The 26787-nt window shown below is 52.9% G+C and overlaps 1 protein-coding gene across 1 annotated transcript; it reads right to left on the bottom strand.

The window, feature by feature from the left end:
* Nucleotides 1-10634: 10634 nt before the first annotated feature.
* Nucleotides 10635-26141, bottom strand: AK4 (adenylate kinase 4). The gene is made up of 5 exons (XM_074152008.1): nucleotides 25964-26141; nucleotides 18622-18741; nucleotides 15919-16091; nucleotides 15481-15599; nucleotides 10635-13397 (listed from the first exon to the last, which is right to left on the bottom strand). The coding sequence occupies exons 1-5, from the start codon at nucleotides 26106-26108 to the stop codon at nucleotides 13283-13285; spliced, it is 672 nt and encodes a 223-aa protein (XP_074008109.1). The 5' UTR covers nucleotides 26109-26141; the 3' UTR covers nucleotides 10635-13282.
* Nucleotides 26142-26787: the final 646 nt, after the last annotated feature.

The raw sequence follows: 26787 nt of genomic DNA, 5'->3' as shown, positions 1-26787 counted from the left end.
AGGACAGCCATTGCCATACACATCAGGTAGCACGGTATTGCTTGAGATCTTGGTAATTAATCTAGTTGTCATCAAAAATTTGGTGGAGCAAAGCCATCTTTTCTGCCCTAAGAACTAATTGGGTATAGAACTAACAACTGTATCTACCACAGCATCACATTTAACCCCAGAAGCCCCATGTCCTGATAAAAACAACACAGACCAAACCTAAAGTCCTTCCCCAGCCGCCACGCTGAGCCATGGGGTCACAGCCCTGCTCACAGCAGCTCAGCCATGCTCTATGGGGTTCAGCTCCAACCCTAGCACCTACAACACTTTTCCAGCAGGAAAGCAGGAACATCACCACATTTTTCTGTTGGGTCTTTCCTCCTGGACCCACCCTATAGCAATATTACTCTATAGCCCATGCCCACACTCTTAGAAGGGTCTGTCCCACTGCCTACCTCTTCAGGCAGCACTGACACCAGCATCTCCATCCCTGGGGTGCTCAAGGCCTCCACACCTGCCAGCATTTTAAATAAGAGCCAGGTGTTTAACCCCGGTCAAGCAAACCTGATTAAATTGTTTCCAGCCAGGAAAACTCCTTGTCTGTGCTGAGGCCACCCCAGTTACCACCAGCGAGCAGTACAGATGAGCTGCAAGAAATAACTTGCATCGTGGGTCATTACTGCTGCAGATAAAGAATATCTTTTTTTTCTATTTTATTTTTGGCCTGGTATGTTCAAACACGAACCAAAGATCTTAAAAACTTAAGCCATATACTACCATTTGAATTAGCTTCAAGAAAGTGTTACCTCTTGTTTGCATTGCTGCTCTCCATTCAACTCACCTGGTTCTTGTCACCTTAGAAGAGTATTGCATTTCCCTCCTGCTGAAGGCTTAGTGTGGTGAGGAACAAAAGCAAAGCTGTGGTGAGAGCCCAAACAATTCCGCCTCAGAAGAAGGTCATGGGTTTTTTGTTGTTTGTTTTTTTTTAAAAGGCACCCATTCAGAAATCACGACAGTTAACGGAGGTCATCAGGAGGTTATGTGATATCACCCTTTTTGCTTTACTTGTTGTCCTAAGAAAACCAGAACTAAATTACCTCCTCCTGCCTCCCCAGCAAAACAGCAATTGTCAAATCAGTTGCAGCCTTTACAAGAGGCAATGAATAAACTTTTACATGTACAGCCAAAGGATTTACCTTACAACTCATCTCTGAGGCCAGCTTAGAAAAAACAGTGTCTTCTAAATAATCATTTTCTTCAAAAATAGCCAGACCCTCAATCCAGGACTGCCTTGAACTTGGGTTCCAGTTCAACTTGGGTTGCCAGACCCTCCCTCCCTCTAGCTGGAGCCTTCCCATCACTCTTATGTTTTATCCATAGGCACCAGCCTCCCCTCTTGCACCCTCTGAATGCACCGAGGCAATCGGGGAGGATGCGTTAAGGCTTTTTTTCCCGGCAGTTCATTGTCAAAATAAAACCCCAGGAGCCCTCCTGTTGCAATTCCTACTCCTGTAGAATAAGCTTTTCCCATTTCCATGTTCAGCTGAGATGTGGGTCAAGCACAAATGGCTTTGGAGCGTATGTGACCTGTACGACACTTCTTGTCCTCTCACCTGGAGGCTCCATTCATTACTTGGTCAGGAGCATCGATTCCCATGCACAACGCTGGGAACGGGCACTTGATGGCAAAATGGGTACAGGCTCTTGGTCCAGAGCCAGAAAGACAATTTCAAAGCAGCACCCGGACTTGTGCTGAGGATAATAAATAAGTGGTACTTGGCCTGAAGTCAAGGATGGCCATGTGGTTCCTTTCTCTGTATGTGGGAATGGTGTGGCTGTGCCTGGGGTTGCTGTCACAGCCTGCCTGTGGCCACGCAGGGCAGTGTAGCGTATCTTACCGGTGTGGGATATGGTGTCCCACAGTCCAATAGGGTGTCCAACCAGATGGAGAGAGGGGGGTCGAATGATCTAATCCTTTGTTAACCCCCCCTGACATTCAGGAACTTTCAAACTGACCATACCTGTCTTCATCTTTCATGAAAAGCAGACGTGGTCCTGAGAAAATTTCGGAGTTGTTTTCAAATGTCGGGCTCAATGAAACCTTTGCTTTCTTTCCTCAGAGGAAGCCTCGAGCCTTTGCTGCGGTGAAACCCACCTGCAACACTCAGTGCCTCGCTGACAGCTGGGGCTCCAGTGAGTGTGTTCTCCAGTGGATGGACACCAAAGAACATATTCACCAGCATTTGTCAAGCAACAGCTGTAATTTCATTTTGGAGGTGTTCATGGTCCTCATGCAAGCATCTGTAGAAGGAAACCCCTGTTGGCAAGAACAATGATGGCAGAGAAAGCATTGTAACCACTCCCACAAACGCGTTTCCTCTGGTCATAGCACCAAAACTTGAGTATAATTATCCTAAGAGCATCTGGGGAGTTTGAGTCCAGTTCTGGACTCCCCAGTTCAAGAAGAACAGGGAACTGCTGGAGAGGGTACAGCAAAGGATATGAAGATGATGAAGGGACTAGAACATCTCTCTGATGAGGAAAGGCTGAGGAACTTGGGTCTTTTTAGTCTGGAGAAGAGAAGACTGAGGGGGGATCTGATCAATGCCTATAAATACTTCAAGGGAGGGTGTCAAGAGGATGGGGCCAGTCTTTTTTCAATGGTGCCCAGCAACAGGACAAGAGGAAATGGGCACAAACCTGAACATAAGAAGTTCCATCTAAGCCTGAGGAGGAACTTCTTTCCTGTGAGGGTGGCAGAGCCCTGGAAGAGGCTGCCCAGAGAGGTGGTGGAGTCTCCTTCTCTGGAGACATTCAAAACCTGCCTGGAGACGTTCCTGTGGGACCTGCTCTGGGTGGACCTGCTCTGGCAGGGGATTGGACTAGATGATCTCCAGAGGTCCCTTCCAACCCCATATCATTCTGTGATTCTGTGAGCAGGACAGTTTCACCGCAACCTCGGCAAGGCTGCTCCTGCTTTGCTTACCTGCCAAATCTATCTGGGCACACCAGTCAGCCTGCACAGCTCCTTATTATTATTTTGTTTTCCAGTGACACTAGGATGTGACTAGTGTTTGACTCTGTTATTGTCTTCTTTCCCATCCTTTCCTCTCCGTGATGGCACACGCCATTAACTGTATTGCTGGGGCTGCATATTTTTTATTTCTTGCCTTTCAGCCTTGTTAAAGTGCTGTCAGGGATGACACACAACTTACTCATTCCAGCCCAAGACTTTGTTTCGGAGTGTTTAAGGATTTGACTGGCTCCTCAGCAATGCCGAGCCGTGGAGCTGTTGCCAAAGGCTGTTGTAGATGCTAAAAATGTACATGCTTCACAAAAAGGGTGGAGAAATATATGGGAAAAAACAAATCTATAAGGGGCCATTAAATAGGAGCACATCACTGTTAGCTCAGGAAGTCTCCAGCCTGCAAACTTAGAAAATTGGAGGCTGTACAGCCATTCATACACTTCCTCAGGCCAAAGTTAGATAAAAAAGCAGATATTTTTCTGCCTAACTAGTGTTCATTTATCATTCCTCATTTGCTCTAGTGACTAAATACCAAGAAATATCTGGGCATAGCCCTCCTAGAGCTTCCAAGCCTGCAAAATATGTATACGTGTAATCCCTGTTAGAATGAAAGGCACGAGTTCAGAAACACACGAGCATTTCCATTAGCAACAAGGGAAGTTCTGCATTCATTAGCCAGGACAGAGGTGGGCTCGCAGTCGGTACCCCGGAAAAATCTCAGCTTTGTGTTAAACCTGCTTGCAAGGAGTTAAAAAGCTGAATTACTCCATTCAAGCACTTGCAACGTATAGCTGCAGCTCGCATCAGCACCTGCATTTAAAACAATATAATGCCCAGGTCTTTGCTTTTTCAAACACATAGAAAAAGCCCAAAGTGTAATTTTGAATTTCTTTTCAGCAGGTTGGGGGGTTTTTTGGCATTGGAAAATGGCTGGTGGTAAAAACAAGGAGAAAAATTATACAAGCAAGTGAGTCATCCCAGGGCAACTCCAGCTACGGCTGCCGCGCTCAGGGTCGGGCTCCAGCAGCCAATAATAGAATGAAAATAGTCAGGTCGTTGCTCTCAGGTAGCTCCGACCACGGACCCCTCGATGCAGTGAGTCTTTCCACGAAAACAGAAGGGAAATTACAGCTGGCACTGCCAACCCCTGCCGAGGGTTGTTGCCCGTCTCACCCGCTCCCATCCCTACATCATTCTAGGATGGATGGGATGGGGGTTTCCTTTGGGAGAACGGGCCAGGGGTGAGCGTCCTCACTCCAAGCTTCAAAGTGAGGGTTTCTCTTGGATGAATACGTAAGTGAGGTCCGGCTGATGAAGGGTAGGAAGAAGGCAGGTGGGCCTGATGACACCAGGAGGGTTTGCCAGAAACCCAACACATCCCCATTAAAGTCATGCCACCTTCTCACAGATTGTGGTAGCGCATTTTTTATCTAATACTAATAGGAAAAATTATATTATTAGAGCTTTGTTGTTGTGGCTGCGACACATTAAAAAATGGTGGCTGTCTCCGCTCAGAGTATCTGCTGACTTACAGGTCCTGTATCACACCAAACTGCTGCAATTTGGGTTCAGATTTGTAACTGCTCATCATTCTAAAGCAATACTCAAGCAGACGCTACAGGGCTGTGCATGCTCTCTCCCACGATGGTGATTTCAATCCGCAGGGCTCTCTGCAGTTTTGGAAGAATAGCTTGGATGAAATTCAAGGGGAGAGACACCCAGTTGCATCGGCGTGGGAATGGCTGCCAGCAGATCATCATGACTTTGGATGCAGGCTGTAAGTTCAGCGGTGCGGGAGCCAGAAGTCTGGTCCTCAGTAACATTCCAGCCCCTTTGAGCAAGGCAGGGAGCAGGGCTGGGTGTGAAAGCCCTCAGCCTTCTCCTGGTGGCCCATTTACACCACGAAAGGTAACAAACCCCACTTTGGTATTCCTTACAACACTGACTGAATCAGCCTTTTGTGGATCCCCCAGCTGGGTCGCTTGTCTGGGAATGCATCACTGGGATGCCTTCGAGATGCCAGGCAATAGAAAAGCTCGGTGAACATCCAGATGAGGTGTGCTTGACTCAGCAGAAAGGATTCCGAGCAACCTTCCTCTGCCGGCGATGCCTCCCGTGCTGCTGTAAGAGCTCAGCGAAAGCTGCTCCGCACCGTGGGATGCTCTCCCCGAGGCTGCCCTGGGCCAGGGGCAGGCGATGGGGCTGGGGGAAACACGGCTCCGCTCAGATCCACCTGGGGTTTTCAATACCACTTAGGGCAGGAAAGAATTTATCATCATGTATGTTAACTCAGAAAGGTAATATTGCAGGAGCTCGTCTATACCACGTGGGCTTTAAAATAATTATGCCATGTGGCTCCCAGGCTGGGAGTTTTGTGTGGAAGTGTTTCAGCTTAAATACCTTGAAAAAAAAAAAAAATCTGTTGGGGTGGAAAAATTAATGCCAGGAGTAAGTGTGTGCAGAGCCAGGGAGCCTGCCCGCATCCCGCCCCACGGTGCCCTGACAATTCCCCCGCGCCGGGGCACAGACCCGAGCACAGACGCCGTACCCCAGGGAAACCTGTGCTAGCTAGAAAGCAAATTGTTCCTTCTGTAAAGTTGCCCATGAAAACTATCACTTGGGTCATTTTTTTCTACTTCAAAACAAGGCCCGGGGAAGGGAATAAACTTCACAAGTTTCCTGCAGGGCAAAAACCCCGTTCCAGAGGAACTGGAGAAAATCCTGGCCCCCGCCTCAGTCTGCCTGCATGATTTTGTTCCGCACACCCGGTTTCTCCCTCTCTCTGCCTCCCAGCCATGACTCAGGGATGTAAGAGATACCATTTCCCATCCTTATTATTTCTGGTTACCGAAGGCAAGAACTTATTCAGGAGAAAGACATCTCTATGTTGTTTATAGCCCCTATCAAAACAGGGCCTCATACCCTATTGCAATGTAAACTAGCACAAAAGTTCATAAAATATTATTTATAATTTAGTATAAATAATAAAAAATAATATTTATAGCATTTTAATGTTCAGAGCTTCCCACAGCTGCTTTATCCACTCCTGAAAAAGCAGCTATAATCTAATTTTTATGGTGGATGGAAACTACAGTATCTCAATCCGGTCCAGCTGCAGCTGGGATTTCCAGACCGTGTTCCCAGCAGCCAGAGATTTTTCCTCCCCAAATCTGAGTGCTGTGGGACGCCACACACCCAGCAAAGACAGGACCCCCCTGAGCAGCTCCGGAGCGGATTCAGACATCTCCCTGTCTCTGGAGCATCCCGGGAGAGGAGCAGCCTCCCCTTTGGGACCAGCCGTTCATTAGAGATGCTGGGGTTATATCCTTTCCTACATCCCTCCCGCTGTGGTGACGCTAATTCCCTTTACAAAGTGAATTTCAGCCACCTGAGCAGAGCTGGGGGCGGGGGGGGGGGGGGGGGGCAGATAAAACACAACCCCGTGGCATCAGCACCGAGCCCCGATAGCCCAATTTTGATCCCAAAACCCGGGAGGCACACCTGGCTACCAAACCCTCCGCCCCGACCCTCCAGCGATCCCCTTTTCCCACGCTTCCCCCCCCCCCCCCAAACTCCCCGGGGCTGCCACCATATTTTTGCAGCAAAGCGAGCCGGATTTTAGCAAATCCTGCCCCAAAACCCCAGCTTCGGTGTCTCGCCGAAAGCGAGGCGGCGGGAGGCCCCGGGATTAATCTGTAGCGGGGCAAAGCCGCCCGCCGGGAGGATTAGTGGGGTCAGCAATTAAACCTTGGCGCTTACGCTGCCGGGCGGCGGGCAGGAAAATCCCGGCCCTCAAGGACGAAACCGCGGTTCCTCCTTAAAGGCTGCGGCCCCTCCGAAATGCTGCATCTACCCTCCTGTCCTCCTCGGGGCTGGGAGCGTCTCTGGGACCATAAACACGCCGGCTGTGTCACGGCTGGCTAAATATAGTGCAGCCCGGCTTGCCTTCACGCTGCCTGTGCCATCGGAATTACTTGGTACGCTGATTTTTTTTTAAATTTTATTTATTTATTTCTTTTTTTTTTTTAATTATTTTTTTCCTCAGAGAAGGCTGTGACTAAGAGAAATCCACGCTCGAAGGGCTATCAGAAGATGGAGGCCCTAGTCTAAACGCCGGAGGTGAATAAAGTCTGTAGTTTGCAGTCCTGGGGGCCTGTCCAAAATATTCCTCGCCCTCCTCCTCCTTCTCCTCCTCCTCCTCCTCCCCCCCCCTCTCCTCCTCTCCTTGGCGGTAGCCAAAATAAGACTATAATAACGACAGCCACACAAACGCATCAGCAAAACATGAAATATTTCCTGATTTAAAGCTGCGGTGCTCCCGAGGGGATGCTGAGGGGGATACAGACCTACCTGGAGCAGCGGGAGGGTGGGGAGCAGGCAGCCCCCCGTCCCTGCTGTCCCCTCCCGCGGCACCCGGCTGGGGCTGCCTCAGCAGGACTGAAGCAAATGCAATGATGTATGCGTTTACCTATATATTTATTTTTCCCCCCCCCCTCTCTTTTCTGGCCTGAAGTAGGGTTTTTTAAAGGGAGTGCAGCTCTGTGTCTATCTCAGCATAAGAAAACGGGGGGGGGGGGGGGGGGGGGGGGCTTGAAGGTCAGCTTCCCAGTGGATGCGCAGCAAAAGGCTGGATATCAGTATTTCATAGCAGCATCTATACCCTGGCATATACACCCAATTACCCTGCCTGTAGGAAGCACAGCTACGCTCAGGTAGCAGCCACAATTATTATTTAAAGCCTGAAAATCAGAAAATCACTTCGTTTTTCCTCACGGAAAGCAATATGCCCAAACAGCTGTCACAGCCCCAGAGCACACAGACACCTATTCTGGGGGTGCGAGAAGAGCTGCTCGTGTTCCGCGTGGAGTTATCGAGGTACCCAGCGCAGGAGGCGGCTCGAGGTTATTAAGCGCTATATGCCCAGGCGTACGCGGCTGAATCCCAGCGCCGTAACTTGCCCTCAGACAGCGATACGTGCGACGCCGCCGGGAGAAGCAGTTTTCCGTGGAACACCTTCCCTCCAACCCATTATGTAACCAGGCTTTAAAGCAGGATGATGATGATGATTAGTATTATGTTGTTTTTTCCCGAGCTGCGGGATCCAAACGTGCCTTCCCGCTGATTACTCAGCACAAACCTGCCGTAAACAACGTCCCCTCTTTCATCGGGCACCCCTCTCGCTCTTCCTTCCAGCCATCGGCTGAGCTTTCCTTACCTTGCCTTTCAGATCCCTGCATCCTCTTCTCCGGGCTCCTGCGGCAGAGCGGCGGGGAGGCCGGCTGCGCTCCCGCACGCCGGTTGTCCCCTCGTCATCCGGCGGCAGCTCCCGGGTCACGGGGCGAGGACGGCCATGGGCTTGGGGCGCTGCCGCCTGGGAAACTGCGCACGCCGGGGTTATATTTGGGATTACAGGGACTCAGGGAAGGATGAGGATGGAGGCAGACATATCACATCTTCTAAAATGTGGCATGGAGTGGGATCTGGAGTCTGCAGGGCTGAGCCAGCAAGTGCAAACCTAAGCAAGCTTTTTTTTTTTTTCCTTGTTTTTTTTTTTTTTTTCCTGATTTTTTTTTTTCTTTATGGAGAAGGTAAAATCCTTCGGATGGACTCAGCGGGGATGCGGCACGTCAAAGCTTTGCAGAGCTGGGAACAGGGCGGTGTGCTGGTCCCGGCACTTCCCTGGGTAGCCAGGAAGGCTAGCGCTGATGCTATAAACACGCTATTAATTGCCCCAAAACCTTTATCACACCATAACTGCAGATGCGAGGGGGTTAGGAGCCCTCAGTGCCCTTTCTTCCGAGCAGTCGTCGGTAATTCCTGTTATCGTCCTTGGGTATCCCCAATCCCCACCATATCGGAGCATCCCAGAAGCTTTAATCTCTCCACACAGCTCCCGGGGGACGCAGAGGAGTGTAACAGCTGATGGGGAAAGGACAGAGGAGTTCAAGGCACAGGTCCCCGGGGGGCAGATAGGCCAAAGGACAAGTTAAAATAACGGGGCTGCACTTAAGCAGCGTGGAGTGCAGAAAGCAAATAAAGAATAACATACGGCAAACTTTAGGTGAAGGGGATCGATAGGGACTCTGTCAGGAAGTGTAGTGACAGGACAAGGGGTAACGGTTTTAAACTGAAAGAGGGGAGATTTAGATTAGGTATTAGGAAGAACTTCTTTGCTGTGAGGGTGGTGAGAGCCTGGCCCAGGTTGCCCAGAGAAGCTGTGGCTGCCCCATCCCTGGAGGGGTTCAAGGCCAGGTTGGAGGGGGCTTGGAGCAACCTGGTCTGGTGGGAGGTGTCCCTGCCCAGGGCAGGGGGGTTGGATCCAGATGATCTTTAAGGTCCCTTCCAACCCAAACCATTCTATGGTTCTATGATTCTATGATATTGCACAGTACATAAGTATGAAAGTGGGAATTTTAATGCTTTCAGAAATTCAAAGAAATATTGGGCAGCCTCGCAGGGACATGCTGCTTTGCGGGTGTCAGGGTGCTTTTTTTGTGTCCCCAGCCATGCCGGGTTTGGGTGCGTGTCCCCTGCAGCTGAGGAGAAGCACACACCCCCCACCCTGGGTTTGGGGTGGCCAGTGGTACCCCAGTGGGTGCTGTGGCTGTAGGGACAGGGACACCAACCCTTGTGCCACCCCTGCTCCCCTGAGGGCAGTCAGGGCTTTGGTCTCAGCTTGATTTTGGCACTCCTCACAGATTCCTCTGCCTTCTGACCTCCAAACTTTTGTTTTTTAAACCGAGTTCATTTTCCAGCTTACGTAGCTCTTTTTCCTCCCGATATTTATCTGCCCTTCCACCCTCGCATGGAGTCGCGCGGAGGCAATACATCCTTCCTCTGCCTCCGGATTGCCAGGACCCCGAACCCTGGCATCGCCCGCCCTCCTCCCGGTGGGTTCGGCTCCTTCGCCCGCGATGCCGAGGCCAAGGGGCAGCCGTGCCTCTGCTTTCTCACCTCCCAGCAGCAGTTTCGCTGCTTATTACCCTTTTTTTTAATTTCTCCCTAATCATTTCAGAGCCTTTGCTTATGCTAAATAGGGAACAAAGGACCCCGAAGCTGCTATTTGGGAATTGAGAGTAAAAAAGCAAAAAAATTATTTAATCTGCAAGCAGGTAGTGATGGGCAGAGGCACTTTAGCTTATGGCTTTTAATTTCCTCTACCAAAAGACATGTGATGGATGAAACGGGGCACAGGCAGAAGCCAGAGCATTTTAAACCATTACTTTTAGTGGGAGAAGTCAAATAGGAAAATAAAGACCGCTTCATGTGCAACAAGGATGGGAGGGCTTCATCCGCGCTGTCAGAACTGGCTTTTTTACTGATAGTTTGGATTATATCAAATAAAGGAGTTAGAATATAGGTATTGTGCCCAAACCCAAAACCTGGGGGAGGACTCCCCTTACTGAGGGGTTTTCTGCCGGGCTCAAGTGGAGATGGTCTGATGCCTCTTCTTCCCCCCTCCTCCTCATCAGCTCCTACAAAGAAAACCCAGGTCAAAAATGACCCGCTACCTGCAGGCACGTCCCACGGCTCCGGCGCAGGGCAAGGGCTCGTGCAGAGCCCGGCTTCCAGCGGTGACCGGGTCGAACTCACACACAGACGCTGTGGGCACAGGGATAAGCAGGAGAAAAAAAAAAAAATTTATTTACATCTTTCGAGCAGTAACACAGCTGCAGCGATTCACCGGGAAGAAACTCCAGGAGGAAAAACTCGGCGTGACATGCCAGCGGTGCCCCGCAGGCGGGGACACCCTCCTGCCACCACACACACAGTATTTTGGGTCGGTACAAAATTGCTGTCGCTTTTAGAAAAGGCGCGAGGTTCACAGTAAAGTACCAAAGGGGAGCGCGGCGGGGAGAAAAGGCGAGGGACACGTATGGCTCCGGGACCTCCTCCCTGCCGGTATTTGGTCTATGAAAATGCACCGTATGACAACTCTCCTAGAAAAATCTATCCCAAGGGCTCAATGCATGCAGAGTCACGGGATTTCTACATCTACTAAAGGGCTCAAAGTCTTTAAAACAAGCGCTTGGGCTGCTCTCCTGGGGCAAAAAATGTCTGTCCTGCTGCTGGGCGCTGCACCAGGAGGCATTTTGCAGCAGGGAATGACGAGACACAAGAGCTCGGCAAGGGAGAGCGGGGAGCAGCTCCCCTGCCCAGCACTTGGCCGTGGCAGAGCCACCCGCCGTGGCCAGGCTGCTTTTAAAGCCTAAAAAACGCCCCCCCATCATCTGCTCCCCTCCTGCCCAACACTGTTAGTAAGAAAAGTGCACGCACATTTTGGCTATTTCTAGATTTGTGTTCAAAAACAGCCCAGACCTTCGTCCGAGGGTCATGGGAAAACCCCAAACCTTTCTTAAACAGGATTTCATTGCAGGGTGGAAGATTTGCCTCCTCCCAGCCCGGGAGCTCCAGGGGAGGATGGAAAGGCCCCCGAGGACAGCAGTGAAACCCAAGGGTCCCTCTGTTCCCACCCTGGGAATTTCCCACCCAGGCGGGATGCAGAGCCCTCTCCTGCCACCGCCGCAGCGTGGCTTTCACTCGTGGGCAGGGGGCCAGCAGGCAGCATGTGGGCAAATGCCCAGCGGCTTCTGGCTCCATTATCAGGAGAACACCAGGGCAAAACTGCCTCCAACGGAGAGAGCAGACACCGGGGGCTCCTCTGATAGCGCGAGGATGCGGGTGGCTCAGCAGGGATAAAAGATTCCCAGGGATGTGCTGAAGTTTCACGCGCGGAGCCTGTGCATCCCTAAAAACGCCAGCCAGCTCCCCCTCCCCTGCCGCAGCACCACTCTCCAAGCAAAAATACAAACAGTGACATTTCAGCAACAGAAGCCTGCCCAGGCCGCTCTAATTAATCAAACGGGGGTCGGGGAGTGACAGCTTCTCTGCCCTCCTGCTGAGCCACCCATGGCAGCCCGCAGCACCCTCTGCGAACGCCAGCAGCCTCGTGCAGAGTTCCCAAAAGTCAATGCTAAACTTCAGCGCTTTTTTTTTTTCCCAAACTTTTAAAAATACACATCTTGCATTTTTTTTTTTTTCTTAAATATATATTCTATAAAATAAGGCAACTCGAGGAGACATAAAGAACATCCCCATTTGCTTAGGTACTGCATCCGGCCACCAAAGAGGATTACAGTACTTCCAGTTGAGACAAGCCACCCCACCCGGCTGCAAAGCTCCTGCGGGAGAAAAGAGGAGCGAGATGCACAGAGGATGCTGTAAATCTTGGGGAAATGCCTGAGGATGGCCCTCGGCAGTCCCTGCACGTGTCCCAGGGAAGGGAAGGCTCTGGTCCCTCCAGGGGTTCATGGGGAGGGAGTCACTTCTGCTGGGGATGCTGCAGCCACAGCGGGAACCGCTTAGGGAACACCCCATTGCTGGGAAACCTCAGGGACAAAGGCAGCACAGAAGATGGAATGACTCGATTTCTCCCCAAAACCGAAGCAGACACTAAAATACATCTTTGGGAGAAACTCTCATAACAGGAGTGTATCTTGTAGTGTGAAAAGCTATAAACAAGGTAAGCACAAAGGAGCACGGCTCATCCCCGGCACGGATCCTGCTCGGTGTCACAGCAGCTCACGAAAACCAGACTGTACAGCAGCGCTTTGTAACAGGGGTTTCATCTCTCTCTACGGAAGAAGCACAAGTGCGTGTTTTACCTCCAGTATTTTCCCTCTTTTATGTGTATTAATACCGGAAATGTGATCTTTGTGTTTCTGAGCTTGGGAGTGTAAATGTTTTCCACCTTGCTCACCAATTCCCACTGGGCTAAGTCTTGCTTTTTAGAGCCTTATTTCTCTGATAAACAAATTTTATAGAAAATAATTTATACTTTTTTTTTAAAAAAGAAACAACCTAGAGAGTAATCTGCGGTAAATGGTACTGTGGAGGAAAAGGATGGCACGTTTTAGGCTCAAAGGGAGACTGGGGTTTGTATGGGGGTGGCAGGGACATCATGGCAAGCTGTGTAAACCTGGAATGATCATTATCGAGCTCTGTGTGTGTACTGGACCACAGGCAGGAATACTTTATAGCCTCAAAAGAGAAAAAAAAACCCTTATTCTAGCAGATTTGACCTTATAAGCAAAGATCTTTTCACCCTGAAACTGGCTATAACGGTGTACCCATGGATGTCACCCAGCACACCCAGGGAAGGGACTTCAGATACTGCACGATCACCTAATCTGAGCACAGCCCCAGCACCGCGCAGAGAAACCAAATCCGTGACAGCGTTAACTCTTGGTCCTTGGCACAAGCTGTTTAGTTCTCTTCATCCGAAAGAACGGGTGGGATCTTGCTGGAAAGCAGGGTGTACACGTATGGCCAGATCTTGTTGGTCTCTGTCCCCGAGAAGGAGTGAAGGATGCCCCTGCTCCTGGAAGAGAGACGGGAGGGGAAGTCAGTACCGGGGGTATCTGCAGTCCTGAGGAAGGGGATATTTGCTGTCAGGTTGGCCATCGGAAGGACACAGCTGGCCCATCCACAGCTGCACTCGCATGTGGATGAGCCAAACCCAGATAACCACGAATAATCACATTACCCAGGACAACAGCTCACCCCTGTCCCCCTGAAGAACACTCATTCTCTAAAGCACTTTACAGAATCACAGAATAGTGGGGGTTGGAAGGGACCTCTGGAGATCATCTCCTCCAACCCCCTGCCAGAGCAGGTCCATCCAGAACAGGTTGGACAGGAACATGTCCAGGTGGGATTTGAAGGTCTCCAGAGAAGGAGACTCCACCACCTCTTTGGGCAGCCTCTTCCAGGGCTCTGCCACCCTCACAGGAAAGAAGTTTTTCCTCATGTTGAGATGGAATTTTCCATGTTCCAGTTTGTGCCTGTTGCCCCTTATCCTGTCACTGGGCACCACTGAGAAGAGTCTGATCCCATCCTCTTGATTCCCACCCTTTAGCTATTGCTCAGCATCGATGAGATCCCCTCTCAGTCTGCTCTTCTCCAGCTGAACAGCCCCCGGTCTCTCAGCCTTTCCTCAGCAGAGAGGTGCTCCAGCCCCTCATCATCTTCGTAGCCTCCGCTGGACTCTCTCCATTAGTTCCCTTTCTTGAACTGAGGGCCCAGAACTGAACACAGTGCTCCAGGTGGGGCCTCCCCAGGGCAGAGCAGAGGGGGAGGATGACTTCCCTCGACCTGCTGGCCACGCTCTATTACTGCACCCTAGGAGACCATTGGCCTTCTTGGCCACAAGGGCACATTGCTGCCTCGTGGGCAACTTCTTGTCCACCAGGACTCCCAGGTCCCTCTCTGCAGAGCTGCTCTCCAGCAGGTCAACCCCTAACTTGTACCAGTGCATGGGGTTATTCCTCCCCAGGTGCAGGATCCTACACTTGCCCTTGTCGAACTTCATGAGGTTCCTTTCCACCCAACTCTCCAGCCTGTTCAGGTCTCACTGAATGGCAGCACAGCCTTCTGGTGTGTTGGCCACTCCTCCCAGTTTTGTGTCATCAGCAAAACATCATTTATAGATGTAAATGAGCAGGATTTATTCATGTGCTTAAGTGAGTGGGAAATTCAGAGCCCCAGTTCTCCCCCTCCCCTGCAAGGGAACTTTTACCCCTCCATGGACCACTTCTGCTTTTAAAAACACTCCTGTGCGCTCACTCCCTTTCAGCCGTGGATTGCCACCCTACAGCAATCCACCTATTCCCAACTCAGCCAGGGTATGACTGCCCCAAACCACCAGCAGCACAGAAGGGACAAGCCCTGAAATGTGTCTGTGCTCACAGCAGACCCATCTGAGCCAGCCCCACCATCCTGGACTGATTTTTTTCAGGGTGTCCGCACAGCACGTACCACCTTGGATCTGCAGAGCACAGGGAAAATGAGGTTTCATGAAGCAGGGTAGAAAGAAGCTCACAGATGTTTGCAGGAGGGGAGCTGCTCTCTGCAAGGTCACCATCTCCACCCACCCATGGATCCTTGCCTCACTCAGTGATGGCTCTGTGCGGGCAAGGCAGGGTCTGAGGCACCTCAGAGCTTCTCCACCTCTTCTGCTGGAGGACACTCACCCAAAAGGAAGCTAAAACCCTTAACTGGTTGGGTTTCCTAGCATTGATGGGCAGCACCTCTGTAAAGCAAAGAGGTTTCCCACCCTGCACAGCGGAGCTAGGGAGGAGAAGGGGTTTGCAAACACCTTCTGCCACAGCAAAAAAATCCCTCCCGTTGACAGCACTAGCAAAGCCCTTTGCGGAGCCCAGCAAGACAAACAGGAGCTGTGAATTTCTTTACATCAGCCTCCTCCCTCCAAACAGGGCCAGGGCATGGCTGCAGTGAAAGGCTTTGTGCTGCTGACCACAGCGATATGCCCCCAAAAAACCTGTCGGGGGCTGTGCCAGGGCTCCTTGGGCTGTTGGGATGGAGACATGGGACTGGCCGGTGGAAACCACCCTCGTGCCTGTTTTTACAGACACTCTGTGATTTATTCGCATGGTCCGACTCACTTGTACAGCTCTATTACTGGCTTTGCAGCATCTTTGTATTTTCTGAGTCTGGCGGCAACGGCCTCGGGTTTGTCGTCCTCGCGCTGGACCAGGGGCTCGCCCGTCAAGTCATCGATGCCCTGCGGGGAGGCAAACACCGTCAAGGGGGAGGTAGCCCATGCTGCAGCTCCCAGCCACGCAACCACTGCCAAATCCCTCATCCTGCTCTGCATCGATCGAGCATCCTCGGACGGCATTTAACATAAATCCCATTTTCCTGATTAACATTTAGCACAACTCCTGCAGGCTGGCTCCTGAGCACAAAGCCCTCCGGTGCTCAGTGCTTACCACTTGGGACTTCCTCCCCAATACTTTTTTTAGCGATCTCAGCTCACGCAAGGAAAGGCTTCTCTGATCTTTCCCTTCTGTGGATCGCTCCCCAGTGCTACGGGCTCTTACCTGGACATGGGGAGGGTTGAAGTCCATGTTGTACACCCTCCCGCTGGCAGGGTGGACCCAGCGGGCGCTCAGACGATCCTTCAGTGTCTCAAAGGGTATGTTCAAGCTGATCACCAGGTCCAGCTCGCAGATCCTGTCCAGCGCCTCGGCTTGCCCCAGCGTCCGAGGGAAGCCTGTGCAGGCACCGCAACAGAAAGGGACTGTCAGGAGAGGCAGGAAAGCAGCAGGGATGGAGGCAAAACCACCCACCCCACAGCCCCGGAGCTGCAAAACCACCGCGGCTCCTCGCTCTAGCACAAGCGGTGTGAAAGACAGGCATCCACCATATGGCTACAATAAAAAATAGCTCCTACGGCACCAACTCCTGAAATATAACACACAGACTTGTTTTCCTGCAAAGTCGTGTCTGCACAGGGGCTGGAGGCAAGTAAGAGGGCACAGGCAGCTAAAAATGGGGATAAATGCTGGAATTATGAAGCAAAACCTGAAGGAAACAAAAAGCTGCACCCAGACGAGTAACACGCTGCAGATTTACATGGAGGACATCAAGGATACTGTGATAAAATGGTTTGCGCAGCCATCACCCAGCTCTCTGAAACCCCCATCCTCTGAAGGTATCGAGTGGGACCCTTTGTTTGGAAAAGCCAGCGAGTGGGTGGGAGCATCCGCTCTTGCTGCCAGACTGCAACCACGGGTGACTCCGAGCCGGTCCCCTCCCCAGTTCTCTCTGCTGATAATACCCTTTTTTTTACTTTTTTAACCTTTTTTTTTTTTTTTTAACATCCATAAAAACCTCTGACACCTCCCAGGCTTTTTGCAGAGTATTATTAGCCAAGAGCTTGCCAGGACATCAGCTCCTGAAATCCTCGTTACCAGCCCACAGATGGAATTGCTTCACCTTCACGTCACCCTCAACATAAAGCCCTGATGGAACGGGAGCTGGTCCCCGGGCCAGGCTGCTGGAGGTCGTACCACGATAAATCAACATCCCCAGCTGCAAGAACCCAGATCTGCGCGTGTCGATGCAAACTCCCATCGTGTGTTGAAATGCCAGAGCTTTAATACAATGAAATACGCTCTTGGTTACATAGCGTAGGTTGCTCCAATATTGGTTAATCACCGTGCTCCCTGATGAATTAAGTGGCATTATGGTAAGAATAATGAAATTTTAATAGTGGGGATTCACAGGCATCTTCAAGGTAGCTTGAACCTACAGGGCTTGAGGTGTCTGACATCCTCCCTGCGAGCCCAGTGGGCTACACTGCCAGATCCCCGGTGCCAATGCTGCCAGATCCCTGGTGCCCACTGGGGTGAGAAGAGGTTGGCCAGACTCCAAACCCCATCACAAGCCACCCCTCCTCCGGGGCCACCCAGGCCCACATGGGGAAGAATCATAGAAGGGTTTGGGTTGGAAGGGACCCTTAAAGGCCATCTAGTCCACCCCCCTGCAATAAGCAGGGACATCTTCAACTAGATCAGGTTGCTCAGAGCCCTGTCCAACCTGGCCTCATCATAAAAATCATAAAAAAGAAGCATGGCTCCACCAGCCCTCCAGTCCATGATACTAATCCACGGATTTATTTTAGTTGTAAACTATTTTGTATTTTCCCTATCAGGAGCCTGAAAGCTCTCCAAAAGCCCAGGTCTGTTATAAATCAACTGGCTCAGTCTGATCTACCTATTCATTGACTCTTTCAAAGAGCTCCAGCAGATTGGCAGGGGAGGGTTTCTCCCCCCGCAACAGCCTTGTCCCCTTGTCCCCATGTGTCACACTTGCCTGTGTCCAACACCACAAGTGAGTGTGACCCACCGAGCCCTGCCCCATCCCCTAACCAAGCCCCAAAGTGATTTCTAGAGCTGCCATGGGCACTTACAGAATCATAGAATCATAGAACAGTTAGAGTTGGAAAGGACCTTAAAGATCATCTGGATCCAACCCCCTGCCCTGGGCAGGGATACCCCCCACCAGACCAGGTTGCTCCAAGCCCCCTCCAACCTGGCCTTGAACCCCTCCAGGGATGGGGCAGCCACAGCTTCTCTGGGCAACCTGGGCCAGGCTCTCACCACCATCACAGCAAAGAAGTTCTTCCTGAGTTGTCATCTCCATCTCCCCTCTTTCAGTTTAAACCCTTCCCTCTCATCTTGTCGCTTCCCTCCCTGATAAAGAGTCCCTCCCCACGTGGCAAGTCCACTTGCCAGCTCCCAGGCCACCAGCAGCGATGCGCCAGGGCTGCTGACGTGCAGCTTCACCACGAGGGCTGCAGGACCTCCTGGCAAACCCTCTGTTGCTCCTCTCACCGCTTGCCTTGCCAGTTTGCTCTCAGCGTCTTTTCTACCCGCACCTCAGGTGGCTTTCGGGCTTGGGATGAGTAGCTCCTCTGCACACATACGGAGGTGGTAAGAGGTTTTTCTTGGCTTGCCTCCAGCCCCGCTCTGCTCGCTGGCTCTGCTTTATGAAACACCCATCTCCTTTCCCTTCCTTCTCCTTTTCCCGACATGTGCCAAGGGCTCGGCTGGACACGCATGTGCTGCTGCTCCGGGCAGAGTGATGCAAAACCCATGGCCAGATGTCTTTTCCCACCACTCCTCCCACCACTAGCAAGGGCACCTTCTGCTTTTTCTCTCTCCTGGTGCTGCCAAACCATTAGCAGCAAAATAATGCTTTAAAGGGGGCTGGGATATTCCCGTCCAGAGGGGACTCACCATCAAGCAGCCAGTGCTGCTCTCGCCGCTTCTCCAGCTCCGTCATCATCACGCGTGTGATGACGTCGTCCGGCACCAGAAGGCCTCGCTCAAGGTACTGCTTTGCCAAGACGCCAACTTCTGTTCAAGAGAAGAAAAAAAAAAAAAAAAAAGAAAAGCATGACATTTCCGCTTAAAAAAAATATCGCTCCCCCTCAAAGTCTGCCCGTCCTCCCAAATTGCTCATCCAGGAGCTTCTGGGTAGCATCCCTCTGCTCATAGCTGCTGCTCCTGGCAGCCGGGGGCCACGCGGTCCTTTTGGTGCTATAGAAATGGAAATGCCAGAAATACTCAAGAGCAGGAACGCAGCGAGCACTGGCCAAGCCCTCACAGCCCTGTGAGCTGGCTGATGGCAGCAAGGGACACTGGCACCATCACTGCCACGCTGGACGCGTGCACCACGTACTACACACAAAGCTCCATCAGTTTTGAAGGTGGCACCGGTGTGGTGCTACAAAGGGCTACAAAGATGATGAGGGGACTAGAACATCTCTCTGATGAGGAGAAGCTGAGGGACTTGGGTCTGTTTAGTCTGGAGAAGAGAAGACGGAGCGGGGATCTGATCAACGCCTATAAAACTTAAAGGGTGGGTGTCAAGAGGAAGGGGTCAGTCTTTTTTCAGTGGTGCCCAGGGACAGGACAAGAGGCAACAGGCACAAACTGGAAAATAGAAAGTTCCATCTGGAGGAGGAACTTCTTTCCTGTGAGGGTGGCAGAGCCCTGGAAGAGGCTGCCCAGAGAGGTGGTGGAGTCTCCGTCTCTGGAGACATTCAAAACCTGCCTGGACACGTTCCTGTGGGACCTGCTCTGGATGGACCTGCTTTGGCAGGGGGTTGGACTAGATGATCTCCTGAGGTCCCTTCCAACCCCATATCATTCTGTGATTCTGTGGTTACAGGTGACACTGCCATGGATATTAAATGTCACAAAGACACTGGCCCAGCTGCAAGGGATGCAGCCAACCTCCACGTCCCTCCGACGGCGGGACAGTCACCCTATCCCGGACCACATACCTGGCCAACATCCCGCTGCCTGGCTCACTGCTTGATTTAAACCCACATTAGTACCAAATACAGGATGCTAATAATGCTTATTCCTATATGAGCTGAGCCACAGCTGCAAGTTCTTGTGCCTTGGAGGAGGTTTCCAGTAAAGCCAGGAGGACAAATGACACATTAGAGCAATGCCTGCAGATCCGGCAGCATTTGGCTCGTAGGTACAAAGTTTCCATCGTCATGAAAAGCTGGCGTCATCATTTATAAGTGATCTGAAGAAGTGGAAATTCACCGTTTTGCATGCGAAACGCGGCAGTAAACAGGCATCACCAGCGAGCTCAGGCAAAACCCAAACCTCAAAGCGTTTGTTAAATCGCTCCTGAAAGCAGGAGACGGCTTCCCCATCCAAAGGGCTTTAAGACTTCAGAGCCTCAACTTAAGATGCGCTCAGATAAGAAAATTATTTCCAAGATCAAACCCTTGAGAACGTAATTGCAGTGTAACTGCAAGGTAAATACACCTCACCAGGCTCCTGCCTGGGTCTCCCCCGCATCACTCAGCTGGAGCCGACAGCGCTGGAGGAGAAGCCAGCGGAGGTTTCTGCACAGTTAATGGATCCGCCATGTCTGGATCCACCAGCCTGGCATCACCCGGGCAGCCGCTGCCAGCAGCCAAGGTAATAAAGGTTATATTATGCTTATATTTTCATTGCAGCTGGGAAAACAGATGTTACTTCAAGGAGAGATGGAATAAATTCAGTTGCTTCTTACATTACAGTTTGCCTGTGATTTTCTTTTAGCCACTCGGAGACACAAAGAAGCTGTCTGGAAAATGCAAATATTCTCTGCCATTGCGTGTGACAAGTCCTGATCCTGCCACCAGAAGAGGCCTGTGCCTTTCCTTTTGGACCAGGGCCCGATTGACACCTCTTCTCTCTTCTGACAGCAGCTGAAATAGCACTTGTCACCAGAAATGAACAATTTTGCAATCAATTTTTGCAAGATTTTTGCTGAGGACAGCACAGTTTAGCCCTCATAAAGTACGAGTCCTCTCTAAAAAAAGCCACAGGATCCTGCATTTGGAGGCAGGCTCTGGTTCTCCAGACTGCAGCAAGATGTCAGGCCAGGCAGGCACACACATCTGGCCACGGGCTGAATTCCTGAGCTGCAGGAGGCTTTTTCTTTTTGTGAGATATAGAGTCCCTGGAGAGGGTTCATCTGATCTAACGGGGGAGCCTGACGCAGCCTGCACCGATTGCCTGGGGAGCGCGGGGACGGGATGTGCACAGGGAACCTCGCAGGGTCCCAAAATGATCTGCGGACGATGCCTGGCAGGAAAGCAAGGCAGGTCAGGGGCTGCCAGCCCGGCCACGCTCCCTGCTTGGAAACCTGCCTCCGAAACGGGGCAGGCAGCAGGCACCGACTCGCCAGCCTGCAGGGCTGAGTCACCACGGGGACAGGGGGACCATGGCACGTCCCCCTCCTGCCACTCCATAAAGGCATTTCGGCTCACCCCGCTGAGCAGCTCTTTGCTCAGAGCCATGGTGCCGCAAGCAGAAAATACCTTTGTTTTGAATGACAAGGTTTTTTTGTCACTGCCCATACATGGCCAGCGCTGCTGGCAGCTCTCCTGCTTGGGAAGGCAAAGGACGCGGGGATGGAAATAATCAATGACGTTCTTATGCAACCCGCACGGAGACCTGCTAGGGCATAAATATTATTGCATCCGCCTACATTTTTTAATATTTATTCACATGGTCTGTGCATCGCCTCAGGCTTGCAGGGAAGGCAGAGCTGCTCCCCAGGGCAGAGCCCGGCGGTCACAGAGGCTGGACCTGCAGCAGAAGGTCCTGCTGCCACCCCAAGGAGGACTGGCCATCTGAGGGACCGGCTGCTGCTCGAGCTGGGCCTGGGGCTGCAAACCAAAAATACCCCCAGCTGCAGCTGTGAAGTCTGGAAATACCGGGGGGCGGGGGCGGGGGGGACGGACGACATGGGACGGCTCTGCATCAGGGAGGCTGCAGCTTTCCCACGCCCCCCATCTGGGTGGACGGCTCTCCTCTGCTCCGCGACGGATGACTCCTGCTGCCGGAGGTGCCGCTCCTCTGTGTGTGTTGGGGAGACACGGCAGCGTGGGGGGCATGCAGCAGCACCAGGGGGACACCCACCAGCATGGGGATGCACACACAGGCATGGGGTGCACTTAGCAACATGGGGTCATGCCCTGGTATGGGGGGGATGCACTATCTCAGGGGTCCACACACCAGTATGGGGTGCTGACTGCTTCCACACAGCTACTGAAGCTCCTCCAGCATCTCCCTCCCTGCTCAGCCTCCTCCAAAGCACAGGTAGCACCACCACCCCTCCTCACACTGAGGAGGAACAGGCACGTATCTTGCATGAAGAACCTACAGAGCTTCCTGGTCTCCTCAACCCCCAACACCAGAGATGCTCAGGAGCGCAACATCCTCTGTCATTATAGGGTATCATTATAGAAGCCTTTCAGTACCTAAAGGGGGCCTACAGGAGAGCTGGGGAGGGACTCTGGATCAGGCAGGGGAGCCATAGGACAAGGGGCAATGGTTTTAAACTGAAAGAGGGGAGATTGAGATGACAACTCAGGAAGAACTTCTTTGCTGTGAGGGTGGTGAGAGCCTGGCCCAGGTTGCCCAGAGAAGCTGTGGCTGCCCCATCCCTGGAGGGGTTCAAGGCCAGGTTGGAGGGGGCTTGGAGCAACCTGGTCTGGTGGGAGGTGTCCCTGCCCAGGGCAGGGGGGTTGGAACAAGACAATCTTTAAGGTCCCTTCCAACCTAAACCATTCTATGACTCTATCCCTGCATGCCAGTCCTTCCCAAGCAGGGTAGAAGATGTTGGTCCCTGCCCAGCAGTTCCCAGTCCCCCCTCCTCATGTGAGGATCTGGGGCTCACCCCTACTGCGCTCCACAGCACCTATGGAAGCACCAAAATCTCCATTGCTACAGCCGGGAGCAGAGAGGGGTTTCAAGCATCGCTCTGCAGTTACTCCAGGTAGCAAGGGGCTCCTTTGCTGATACTCGTGCTGAGCTGGGCCGGCAGGGGCTCCTGGCAGCGCTGAGCTCCGTGCAAAACGGCCTCTTGACTCACACACTTAATCCCATTAATCTAATGACCATGGGTTTTAATCTGCCCTTTAACACACGGGACTTGAAGCTCTCTGCGGCTTCCCCCACGCGACCCTGATCTGCAGCCGTCCTTCCTTATCAAAACAACACCGAGTTACAGTCCTGAGGGACGAGGCCACGAGCAACAAAACAGTCACCCAGGACCAGGCAGGACGGGCTGGAGGAGAAGCTGTTCCCAAACACGGCCTCCAGACCCTGCTCGATAACCCCGGACCTTCTGCCCCAAGGCGCAACCTTCTACAGGATTTTATTTAGGCTACAGCGAGACGATCTGGAGTTAATGGAGAGGAGAACACCCCGGGCGGTTAACAGGGCACCGACCACAGCCGCCTGTGCACCAGTGCAGTTGGTTGTTGCACTGCAACAACCCCGGCCAGCCAGGGCCAGATGTCACCCCAGTTTTAGGACCTCTTTCCCAAAGAGAAAGGTGGGAAGAAGGACCACAAGGCTCGGCCATGCACAGCCCACAGCCCCCTTGGCCTTTTTTTTGTACTTCGGTGGACACTAACAAATGAAATTTGTCACGAGGAGGGGACAGGAGCCACTTTTGCCTCCAACGAAGCCCATTAAAGGGAGCAGTGGGCCAGCCACCAGACCCACATGTCTCTCAGGGGGTGCAGAACCTCAGCCAAAGCCACTTGGAAAAGAAATTAAGTTGTATTGCAAATGAACTGCTGAGTCCTGCTAAGACCCCGGGATGCTGCCAACACCACAGACAACCCCCTGCATACCGGGGCAAGTACTGGCCAAGTACTCACCACCTTCCAGCATTCCTGACTAGCACCAAAACCACAGCTTATAAGTCTTCCAAGGTCTTCAAAAGGCCCTTTTCCTACAGCAGAGCAGCCACTCGCTAAGCGAGATTCTAATTAACAGACAAACGAGGGGTAGCGGATGTACTCGTAGGGTCGCTGTAGCAAAACCTCCAACAATTCAGCGGCAGCCGTGCGTTCAGCTGCTTCGTCCGGCTGCAAAGCCAAGTCCTGGCTCCCCGAGACCACCGACACCGGGCACTTTGGGCTTCCTCCGGCGGCTGGAGTCCTCCAAGCGGGAACCACGCAGCCAGGGCTACTGTACAGCTTGAAGAGGCAAGCAGGAAAATCCCCTGTGCATCGACGCCTGCCACCCTGGGACGGAGAATACTCTACATAAACACCGGACTGAGGGGTCCCCGTTTGTATGGAAGGGCCCCACCTCCCCTAAAACACGAAGTCGATGGCGCAGATGATAAACTCCGGCAGAGAGTCGAGTTCCACCTCGCTTGGCCCAGAGCTGGCACACCGCAGCGCCGTCGTGTAACAGCTTGTCCAAAGCAAATAGCAAAACAAAACAGCAAATAGCTGCAGCTCACCGAGAGCTGTAACCAGAGGCTGACTCAAAGGTGGGACCCGAGCGTCATGCCAGCTCTACCAAACGAAGGCTGATTTACTTCTGAGTAATTTTACCCACATTTCTCAGTGTCATTTCCTTCGGGAAACTGAATTAAACCGATGCAATTTGGGAAATACCTTCAGCTAACTCCCTTCAACTGCCCCTTCTTCCTTCTCCAGTGTCCCCAGAGAAGCTCTGCAGTAAGAGTATGAACTGAAATACAAAATCCAGGAAAAGCCACGTATTTACACCGTGCAGGTTCCTGGGAGGACACGCAGTCCCACCCCACTGCCCCCACCCCGCACGCTGCACCTCTGCTGGCTTCACACCCAGGCGTTTTGTCCCTCAGCCAAAGCACTCATTGGGATTTTCCTAATTTTGAGCCTCCCTCCAAAGGAAATATTATTGTCCTTTTTATTTATAAAAGGAAATCTGGATATTTTTAGAGGAGTGACCAGTGCAGGGCTGTGTGCAATGCCCCTGTCGGAGTGCGCAGCTCTGTAAAACTTTACCCTCCCTTTTTCCACACACCCCCTCCCCCCTTTTTTTTTGTTGCCCTTTCTAAAAAGGGAAATCACTTTTGGGTTCTCTCGGCTTGTTTTGTATCGATGCCGTTTTACTGTTGCTCTGCCCGGTGAGTCAGCTTCCCCTCTGGGTCGGTCTTTCACACATTACCAGAGGAGAGAAGGAGTTGCTGGAAAAAAAAAAAAAAAAAAAAAAAAAAAAATACGCTGGGATTGCCTAAGGGCAGTGAGACAGGGTGCAGCACGTCCGCTCCGGAGCCCGGCCGGGGCTGGGGAGCATCTCACAGCGCTGCCCGGGGAGCAAACACAGCAAAGACCGAAGTTCTCCCAATGGCTCTGGACCTGGATGCCAAACACAGGACAGGCAGGAGCAGAGAGTCCCCCCGGCGAGCCTCCACCTCCTCGCTTTCTGCAAGGGACACACACCAGCGCCCGGTGACACCCCGCTGTCCTTGCCATGGGGGCTGGCACGGCACCTGGCAGCAGCACCCCGCAACCCACAGCAATTTTCCCAGCGGGGTTTCCCCCGTGGATGAAGGCACGTTCCCAATCCGTCCCTCCCACCGTGGGTGTTGCGCAGGCACAGCGTGCGCCAACGCTTCAGCCATCTGCCGTCCACCGCTTGGCAGTTTTTACCCCGTTCCTGTACAGCCACCTGAGGCAGGATGAAGTTATTATTAATAACACACGATCTGTGTCCCCAGACACCGCTGTTAACCGCTGGTGCCTGAGCCGGTGGGTTATTTGTACGGGTTTCTCTGGAGCTGTACCCAGCCGGTGCAGGGATGAAACTATTACACACCCACGGCTCCCCAGGGGATCGGACCCCGCTTTTATCGGGCAGCTCCCGTGAGCTCAGGCTGGAGGGAGAGGGCGATGAACAAGCTGTGCCAGCCCCACGGAAAGAAAAAGATCTGCAGCGTAACCAGGGGTGGGTTTCCCCATCCCCATCCTCATCCCTTTCCCATCCTCATCACTATCCCCATCCTAATCCCTTCCCTGTCTCGATTACTATCACTATCCTCATCCTCTCCCCATCCTTATCCTTATCCTCATCCTCATGCCTTCCCCATCCTCATCCCCATCTTCCCCCCATCCCTATCCTCATCCCATCCCCTCTCCATCCTCATCCCCATCTCCCCCCATCCCTATCCTCATCCCTTCCTCGCCCCGTCGAACACGCCCGGGGCTGGAGACCCCCGCTCCCCGCCGTCCCCCCGTCCCCCCATCGGGGTTGCCCCGCGGCCACTCACCGCCGCCTCCTCCGAGGCTCTCCCGCAGGAATTGCCCGCTGGAGAGATGCTGAAGCCCGAAGCTGCGGGCGATCCTCTCGCACACCGTCCACTTCCCCGAACCGGGGGGGCCCAACACCACCGCCCGCAACAGCTTAGAAGCCATAACCGGCTACCGGAGCCCGGGCCGGATCCCTGCGGGGGCAGGACAGCGCGTCAGACGGACCCGGTTTCGTCCCCCGCCCCCCCCCCCCGCCCCGCCGCGCCGAAGCCGCTCCCCCCGCATCCAGCCGCCGCCGCGGCCCGTACACATCAGCAGGGCGAGGGGGGGGTGTGGGGGGTGTGGGGTGTGTGTGCGGGGGCACCGGCGAAATGCGCCGCCCGCCCGCCCCCTCGGGCCGCGGCACCCTGGGACTTGTAGTCCCGGGGCCGGGGCGAGCCGGGACGTGCGGCGGTGGCCACCGCCGCACGTCCCGACTCGCCCCGGCCCCGGGGGTCCCCGGAGGGTACGGGGATGGGTGATGACCCCAGGTAGCCGTGGATGTGTCCCCACAGCGCGGGGTGGGGGCATAAGGAGCTGGCGACGCGCGGGCTGCGGGTACAGTCTGGGAAGGGACGGTGCGGGAACACACAACACGGGAACATACAACGTGGGGACATACAACATAACACGCACAACATGCCGACATAAGTCTGCACACGCACAACACGCACGTGTAAACGCACAGCATGCACACGCATACCCCGCACGCACGCAGCTTACACACGCACAACACACCTACAACATGCAAACACACGTGTAAATGCACAATACGCACACGCATACCCTGCACACGCACAACACG

Source organism: Numenius arquata, chromosome 8 (genome assembly GCF_964106895.1).
Source record: "Numenius arquata chromosome 8, bNumArq3.hap1.1, whole genome shotgun sequence".
NCBI lineage: Eukaryota > Metazoa > Chordata > Aves > Charadriiformes > Scolopacidae > Numenius > Numenius arquata.
Note: the sequence above shows the minus strand (reverse complement) of the source record. Positions and strands in the feature narration are given on the sequence as shown.

Excerpts from the sequence above, each read along its gene's own strand:
- AK4 (XM_074152008.1), bottom strand. The coding sequence starts at position 26,108 with ATGGCTTCTAAGCTGTTGCGGGCGGTGGTGTTGGGCCCCCCCGGTTCG. Across the intron at positions 18,742-25,963 it reads GAGCCTCGGAGGAGGCGGCG|AAGTTGGCGTCTTGGCAAAG; the intron begins GTGAGTGGCCGC and ends TCTCTTGAACAG. Across the intron at positions 16,092-18,621 it reads GCAGCACTGGCTGCTTGATG|GCTTCCCTCGGACGCTGGGG; the intron begins GTGAGTCCCCTC and ends GTGCCTGCACAG.